Source organism: Rana temporaria, chromosome 1 (assembly GCF_905171775.1).
Source record: "Rana temporaria chromosome 1, aRanTem1.1, whole genome shotgun sequence".
NCBI lineage: Eukaryota > Metazoa > Chordata > Amphibia > Anura > Ranidae > Rana > Rana temporaria.
Window position 1 is genome coordinate 641,097,227 of NC_053489.1, and position 9,159 is coordinate 641,106,385.

Sequence of the window (9,159 nt, forward strand, 5' to 3'; positions counted from 1 at the left end):
CTGGCCATGCTATCACAAGGGATGTTTCTCCCTTGTGATGGCAATAAGTGATTACATTTTTTTTAAAGACCGTGTTAAAATTTTTAAATAGAATATAGAAAACATTTTAAGTGCCCTCATCCCACTGTTGGGGCTTGGGGTGCAAGTGGTTAAAATATTGAATAAGACTAATAGTTCTTGACCAGAATGATATTAGTTTTGGGCAGGGACCACCAGATCTGAAAAACATCACCTCCTGTGATTGCAGCCTTTAAAACATCTTTCACAGGACACTTATTGCAATCAGAATCACCAAAAGAGGTTACAGGAACATTTTGGCTGTGTTTGCTTCAAACTTCTGGGGTATTTCCTGCATAAGGTCCAGCGGTGGCTGGTGCTCAATTTTTTTTTTTTTGGGGGGGGCGCAAACGTGAAAAGTGCAGCCACTGTGCCATCAATTGTCACCACTGTGCCATGCCATCAAATGCAGTCACTGTGCCATGCCATCAAACTCAGCCACTGTGCCATCATTTATCACCACTGTGCCATGCCATTAAATGCAGTCACCATGCCATCAAACGCAGACGCTGTGCCATGCTCTCAAACGCAGCCACTGTGCCATCAATTGTCACCACTGTGCCATGCCATCAAACGCAGCATCTGTGCCCTTTAATTGTCACCACTGTGCCCATTGATGCCACTGTGCCCATTGATGCCACTGTGCATGTCACTGTGCCCTTTAATTGATGCTGCTGTGCCCTCTAAAATGCACTTGCCTTAATCCTTCGACGTCCCTCGATGTCTTCTCCCGCCTTGGTGACGCTTCAGCCAATCAGGTTACCGATAACCAGAATCGGCGAACCTGATTGGCTGAGACGGCCGTCAGTCTTATCCAAGGAACGCACCCCGTACGTTCCCTGGATAAGACATCCGGGAGACGTGGGCTTTACTCGGAAAGCCTATCGGAGCCGCTGGCTCTGATAGGCACTTTCGCACAGCCAACCAGCTCCCGTTATTCAGGTGGTCGGCGCTCAATGTCCGGCCACCTGAATAGACCAGCGGCAGCTGGCAACAATAACATACATTCATGCAATGCATGAATGTATGTTATTTTCAGTGGCGGTGCGGAGCCAGAGAGTGAGGCGAACAGGTATTCATATTGAATATATATAACTATGGGGTAGCCTAGCATGTAAAGGCAGACATGTTCAAAGACTGATTTAACGTTGGGGAAAATCTGGGTTCCTAGGGGGAAAATGGATCCCTTCAGATTAGACACTGGATTACCTCTTTATAAGGAGCTTAAATCCAACCATGTTGGAAAGTGAGACAAGGTTATAAAATGGTGGCCATAGATAAAGCAATGAGAAGTCAACCAAGCAAAAGACCCAAGGCTTTCCATCACTGGGTAAAATAAGGGTTATTGGCAGTAGAGTAAAAAAAAAGAAAGACATTCAATCTTCTAGAATATTGGGTCGAGACCCATAGTTTTTAAGCTATGGAACATCAAAGGGATGAGAGAGGGCGGTCACTCGGTTTGAGGGAGCAAAGTTTGTGAATTTCATCAGAAGTTAGGACTTGGTGGTCTGCAGTAATGAAAACAGAGATCTGAGCTGCTTTTATTATAATTCTCCATGTTCGAGACACTTGAGGCTTCTTGCGACACAAAGTATTTGAGGTCATTTCTGTGCCCAAATGAAAGGGGGGGGAAAAAAAGTAAATGGGGTAGAACCCATACAGGCAAGGTTCTAAAGTAGTACTGGGCAGGATCAGGTCTGCAAAACCATGCACAGGGATCAAGGTAAGGGGTAATAGTTGGAGGGAAAATGTATAGAATAATATAGAGTAAGTTTCACCCCCAGGGTTGAGTACATTTGAGCAAGGGAACTTTTTTTACTGAATTTGAGCCATCCCAGCAGGCAAACGATTTAGTGCCGTTGACATGGAGTGGTTCATTTTGACCCCCAAAAATTTGGGATTTTTGGTGTCAAAGTGTACGACAAAGGTTAGTGAGGCATATTTGCGCATTGGTAAGGATTATCAGGACCTCATCATATTTAAAAATTTTGCCCAGCAACTTCAAATCTGCATTAGGTAGAGACATGGGGTGAAATCCCTGACCTTCCTTGAATAATTTTGGATATTGTTTTTGTGAGTTTGGAGGCAGAATGAGGATGGGCAATATCCTGATTTAGAAGTATTAACACATTTAGTGAAATGTGGAGTAAGGAAGGAGGGTTTTTTTTTTGTTTTTTTTAAATAGTAAACAGCCATGAACCTGTCCAGACCAGGTGCTTTTCATGGCCAAGAGGTTTCGGTTTGGGTACTGTCGGCACAAAAAAATCTACCTGCCTTTTCCCAGAGAGATGGAAGACGGTTGACTGTAAAGGGTGGTACAGAAGTCTGCAAAAATTGAGTTTTTGATGGGTCAGAGGGGAGTTCACCAGCCTTTGTGCCCAATCTAAATGGGGTAAATGGCTTCAGAGAGTGTCTTGGTCTGTTGGCCAACATGGGGCGTGATTTGTTGACACTCAAGTAATATTAGTGTTTTAGTTCTGCATAGTGCTTCCTCAGTCTGTTAGGCCCCTTTCACGAGGACTGTCAGTTTTTTTTTTTTTTTTTTTTTTTTAGACGGACCTGAACGGATGCTCCATGCACCTCTATGGAGCCACAGATGTCAGCGGTGACATGCTCGCTGACATCAGATCCGCCAAAGTGTGAAGGATGGAAACCCTACTTTTCCGTCAGTCTGGCGGATTGGATGACAACGGACTCTACTGTCCGTCGTCCTCCGATCTCCCATAGGGGAGAGCGGCGCTCTTTCAGGTTGGTCCCTGCACAGTGTGCAGGGACAGACCTGTCATCTGCCTGCTCAGTGGGGATCGACGGAGCAAAAGGGGCCTAAGGGCTTTTGAAGTGTCCTCCTATGGAAAATTTCTTGACATGTGACCTTCAACTCCTCCTATGTGCATTTTGGTTGTTCATCTTTTACTAAGCTTTTAGACCAGCCATTCACAACCAGGTTCTTCCAGAGGTTGCTAGGGGATCACTGAGCTGTGGCTGATTGACCTCCCATTTGATGGTGCTTTCGTAGTTCCAGGGACACCACTACTTGGTTGAACCGGTAGCGCGACAACAATGTTTTTTTATCTGTCGGTAAAGCCCCGCACACACGATCGGAATTTCCAATGGAAAAAGTCCGACTGTCTTTTCAATCGAAAATTCCGACCGTGTGTATGCCCCATCTGAGTTTTTCCATCGGATTATCCGAGGAATTCCATTGGAGTCTAGGTGGAGAACATGTTCTCTTTTACGCCGATGGAATTCCGATGTGAGTTTGGCCGGGCAAAAGCCTGATTGTATGTACGGGGCGTAAAGGTAGCATTCTGAATACCAATGTAAAGGGGACATTCTGACCATAAATGGGATTATTAAAGGAACCCTTTCTAAAAACCAATTTGTGTTCTAGTTAATTTTTCAAGTTTTATATAGGGGTTCCTTGAGACCTGAAATGTGTTATTTCAATGGTTGCCCCTGGGTTAAAACGGTTGAAAGAGGTTGATTTTAGACAGTGATACATTTTGTTTTCAGCACCAGAACAATAGTTTAGGTGAGGGGAGTTTGTCATGGGGCACATAAAAACCAAACTGTTTATTACTATATACGTCTCACTACATTAAGACACGTAGTGCACATTTTTGGGACACATCAGCATTCCATGCTCTGTGGTTAGATCATCTCATAAGAGCCAGGTGCAGCTCCCAAGATGGGCGTCCTCTCCGTTCCCCCACCCTACTGAAACTGCCTTAGTTTCTCTGACTAATTCACATTCTGCCTCTGTACATGTACTGTTTTATGGAAATGGTTGTGAAAGCACTAAACACATCATAACAGGCATCTCGGTACGTAGAAACCGAATTGAGCAATGATTTGTCTATTGAATAATCGGCAAAGGCGGACAAATTAATATAAGATTTTGGAGCCAGTAAATCCAATATTGGAATCTGTGCTTGACCTAAGGGGAGGTCTTCAAGTACACAGTATGCCATGTAACTTGGCCTCCAGATGCATAAGGAAGCATAAGGATAGCTATGTGCTTGTGTCTGCATGTTCTTTTTGGATGTGCCTGATTTTGGCCCACAGTAGCCCAAAAAGACTTCATGTGTGATCATGGGCGTCCGGTCCATAGGGCAAAGGGGGGCAATTGACCCCCCCCCTAGAAAATCGAGAAGGTGTTAGAGTCTCGCGGCTGTGGGCTGTCTGTGCGGTCTCGGGCCGGATGTCACACAGACACAGCGAGCAGAGTGAAGCCGCCTCCCCCTCCCGTGTTTATAGGTACACAGGGGGAGGGAACCTGCTGTGCCCATGCCGTGTTGATGGCTGATCTTAGGTACTGAATGGGATGGGGGAGGGGGGGTCCGTTTGTGCTGAATGGGGGTCCATCTGTGCTGAATAGGGGGGGTGTGCTGAAGGGTGGGTCCATCTGTGCAGAAGGGGGGGGGGGTCTGTGCTGAAGGGGGTCCATCTGTGCTGAAGGGGGGTCTGTACATTCTCTAGGCTATATTTATATGGGCATGGAGTGAAGCTGAATTATCTCAAGAGCAATTTCACACTGCCAGCTGGCCGCGTTATCGGTAAAGTGCCGCTTTACCATTGTTTTAGCTGCGCTATGTGGCCTTAGTGCTTTTAAACCCCTGCTAGCGTTTAAAGAAAGGGTTAAATGGGACTGTGTATTGCCACTGTGGAAGCACCCCCCCCCCCCCCTGAAATAATTTTCAGCGGACGCCCATGTGTGTGATGCATGTTTTGTGTGTCCAGGGCTATGCTAAACTTGGCAGGCTGCATGATCAGAGCCAGAAATAGACCCATTTAAATTCAGATACAGTAATTGGTGCTGCTGAAAGTTGGAAACACTGGAGTTTTTAACTAATTTTAAATATTTTCTGTTGAATGTAGACATTTTTTGAGTGTTTGTTGTAAACCATATTTCCATTTACTTATCCAGAGTACAAGTCCCTGGAGTAGTAGCTCACACAGGGCTATGGTCTCCCAGTGATAACATAATTGGACGAGCTCCGTAACATGCTCCACCAAACCCAGAAGTATGGGTATTGCCTTCATACCCAGAAATATGGCTATTTTTTTCGTTTCGTTGCTCCCTGGAAAAAAGCAGGGGATGGAATGGTGAGGATACAGTGAAATGCTGTAGATGAGGGGGGGGTTAGAGCAGACCTGTTGCAAAGCACAGATTTGCTCTAAGTATTCAATGGGGTTTATTTACTAAAGCTGGGGAGGGCAAAATTAGTCACAATTCTGCAGAGAAACCAATCGGCTTCCAGGTTTTATTGCTGAAGCTTAAACAATCTGAGGTTAGAAGCTGAATGGATGCTCTTCAGAATAGTGATACATTTTTCTCTCTCTAGCTTTAGTAAATAAACCCCAATTTCACCTTGCCTATTGAGGCAAATGCGCTCTTTTGTTGTACTTCTGATGCCAGAGCTCCCCTACCATTACTTACTCCGTTCCAACTGGCAACAATATCTAGTGCTTTCAAGTTTAAAGGAACCTGTTCTGTTATGGTGCTCTGGTTTGGCAATCGGGCCCAAGCACTGTCACATGATAAAGAAATGGAACTCGCGTACACACGATCTGACTTTCCGTCGGAAAAACCTTGGATGGTTTTTCTGACGGAATTCTGCGTTCTCAGAACTTTCGACTGTCAAGAACGCGGTGACGTACAACACTACGACAAGTCGAGAAAATGAAGTTCGATGCTTCCTAGCATGCGTCGGAGTTTTGCGCGTCGGAATTGCTACAGACGGATTTTCCGATAGGAATTTTTTTTCCGTCTGAAAATTTGAGAACCAGCTCTCAATCTTTTGCTGGCGGAAATTCCGACAGCAAAAGTCCGATGGAGCATACACACGGTCGGAATTTCCGCTCAAAAGCTCACATTGGACTTTTACTGTCGGAGTTTCCGATCTGTGTACGGAGCATTAGTGTAACAATACCAGTGATTTTAGTACTGGCTACAACAAATGAAAGGTAAGAAGCGGGGAAGCACTGGTAAGGCAAGTATTGATGGGTCAGCAGTGGGGGCCCTTCTCACATTGCTTCATAATAAGCATCTTTTACCTGCAGACATTCCTCTTTTCACTTCCTCATTGTTCGTTTTTGCTCAGAAGTTGCTCTATTTCTTCTCTGTTCTGTTCACTTCCTGCTTGTCTGATTGTTACTCACCAACGTGAAGGGAGGCTTTACTGCGGTGGTCAGTGATGTGCTCGCCCCCTACTGGGAACTACATCTGTGTGGTGGCAGGACGCTCTCTACGTGTTAGAGACTTCAAGGAGGTGTGAATTACTGGGCGTGCCGCAAAGCATACTGGGAAATGTAGTTCTTACATGAACGAACAATGCAAACCAGGAAGTGAATGAGCGAACAGAAACTAGAATGCCAGAGGTGATATAGATGAAGGAATTTAATAGTTATTTACTAATTTTTTAACAGAACCATTACACTATTCTGTCTGTCTACCTTGCAGACATTAATTTTAGGCAAAATGTTTTCCTTTACAAATCCTTTAACTTTTAACTAATAGAAACCTGTCTACAAACTGAGTATTTTTTTGCTGATGTGCTCTGCTTGTATTAGTCAGCAGAACCTTTTATTTCGATCTTTGCAGTTTTTACTTTAAAATGTGAAAATCTACTGAGTTGTATAGTCAAAGAACATAAGAGCTGTACAAGTTTTCATTTTTGGTGACTTGCTCCCAAAATATAAATTTTTGTATGTATTTTGATATCACTTTATAATTTTTTTTTTTTTTTTTTTTATAGGTGTGGTGGACACTGGGCTCTTCATCAATATGGCTGAACGGGTCTACTTTGGCATGGAAGATGGTACTGTGTCCATCCGTGACAAGCCTGTACATTAGTTCCAGTGCAGTTGTGCCTTGTTGCTGCCCATTTTCTCTGTGCCAATCCGATTTTTTTTTTTTTTTTCTTTTTTCTTTATTACAGTGCTGCGTTCTTCTTCTTTCTTGTTTTGTTAAGGAATTGCATTTTTATAAATCACTGTTGCCTTTTTTCCCTGGTACATGTCTGATTTAATATCTGTATATAAGGGAACTCTGTGATTTCATGTTTTTATTGGTCCTGCCATTTTTAGTTTGATCAACAGCCTTGGGCATATTTAATTACATGGAAAGGTATCCTAATTGGCAGTTCACCTTCTTTAAAAGGTCAGTCCACTGAAAAATGAAATTCAGCTTTTTGGTACATAGGGGATAGGTAAAGGAGAAAGTACATTTTGTAATTTGCTTCCTGAGAAATGTTTTTTTGAATGTATCTATGCAGTCACCTGACCTCCAATGGTCCAGCTTGCTCCCTCTTCTCTCTGTAGCTGCTGGGTGGTAACTCTTCTCCTCCTGCCCAACAACACTTGGCATTCCTGGGACCTATGGCCTCTGTTGGAATGATGTCACAAATCCCTAATATTCACCACCATTGAACCTTCCACTGTACAGAGAAGAGATGGAGTGTAACTGCATAGAGACCCTAAAAAATCAACTATTCAAAAAGTGATTCATTGCAAAAATGTACGCAGAGAATCACAGCTAAGGGGAGCAATATTTAATTCTCTTCTACTGGCTTGTTTTATTCCTTAAGGACCTGTTGTTGGGGACTCTGCACTTAAAGTGGTTGTAAACCAACGGTTTAGGAGATATCCCCTGTATGTGCCCATGTCATCGGCACATGCACACTGGGGCAAACTGAAGCAATGGCACCTAATGTGCCCTTGCTTGAGTCCGTGTGCCGTTACCGGTGGCTCCCGCGCGCATGCGTCATCGCAAATCCGGCCAATCACAGCCACGATACCCAAAAGTAACCCCCCGGGAGAGAGGTTGCCGCCGGAGAGGGGAGACGAGGACATCTGCGGGGAGGTGTCCATCTGCTGTCTTGCCCGGCGTGTATTTTTGAGTTTGGCGCCTCAGCCGAGCTGAACCGAGCCGGATTTCCTGTCTGTTCGGCTCCTCTCGGCTTCGGGCGGAGCCGAGCGTGGCCGAGCCTAGCCGAGTGCGCAGTACACTCTGCTCGGCTTGGTCTATTTCGGCGGCGCCCAGAGACGGCAGGATCGGGGTATATCGCACACCCACGATTTTCCCCTGACTTTAAGGGGGGGAAAAAAGTGCGCGTTATACGCCGACAAATACGGTAATTAAACCTTTATAAATTCACAACCCAAAACCCACTGACTGGATATTTTATATTGCTCCAAGTCTCTTATTGGAGTCATATTCATGTTTTTATGCTGGTTCCACAGTAGCTAGGTATGACTATGGGTCTATCTATAATGAATACTTCTAAATTATGACTTGGTGTAACCCAACTTTTTAGATACATATTCAAAAAATGTTTTTCCTTGCATACAATAGACACTCATTCCTGGGCTGTGCCAAAGCACAAACATATTATCCCCCCAGGAGTGAACTGGAGGGGAAGAGGGCACAGAACCCTGTTGTATCATCCAAAAAATATATAATCTAGCCAATCATCTCACATTTCAGTAGTCAAAATTCTACTGAATTCCACTTCTAGTTGGACATATTTCATTATTTACGAAAGGCAAATTCACTTTGCACTACAAGTGCACTTGGAAGTGCAGTCTCTGTAAATCTGAGAGGTAGATCCTAAATGAGGGGAAGCTCTGCTGATTTTATAATCCAATCATGTGCAAGCTAAAATGCTGTTTTTTATTTTCCTTGCACGTCCCCCCTGGGATCTACAGCGACTGCACTTCCAAGTGTACAGTCAGTGCACTTTGCACTTGAAGTGCAAAGTGGATTTGCCATTCGTAAATAACCCCCACTGTTATACTTCCCTATTGTGGGACCAACATGGATACCTGAATACGTCTCCTATAATTGACTTGGCGCAAAGTGCAAACCTAAATAGCTGGTTTGTGGGATCCAGGGTGTAACTATATGGAGGTTTATTATGGTTTTATGTATATGTAGGAGTCCTCACAGGCTATTTTATCTATTCCTGGAAAAATAATAATAAAGAAACATTTTATTTTATATACCGTATTTATCGCGGTATAACGCGCTCCCGCGTATACCGCGCACCCCTAAAGTTGCCCCGAATCCTGTGGGGAAACATTTTTTTTTTTTGTACTTAC

The 9,159-nt window shown here is 44.2% G+C and overlaps 1 protein-coding gene across 1 annotated transcript in view; it reads left to right on the forward strand.

Annotated features, from left to right (window-relative positions):
• The window catches only part of RPIA (ribose 5-phosphate isomerase A), a 62,205-nt gene extending 54,643 nt beyond the window's left edge, over window positions 1–7,562 (forward strand). The window contains exon 10 of the mRNA XM_040335469.1: window positions 6,816–7,562. Within this exon, the coding sequence (XP_040191403.1) occupies window positions 6,816–6,913 (98 nt within the window). The 3' untranslated portion in view covers window positions 6,914–7,562. The remainder of the gene's footprint in view (window positions 1–6,815) is intronic.
• Window positions 7,563–9,159: the final 1,597 nt, after the last annotated feature.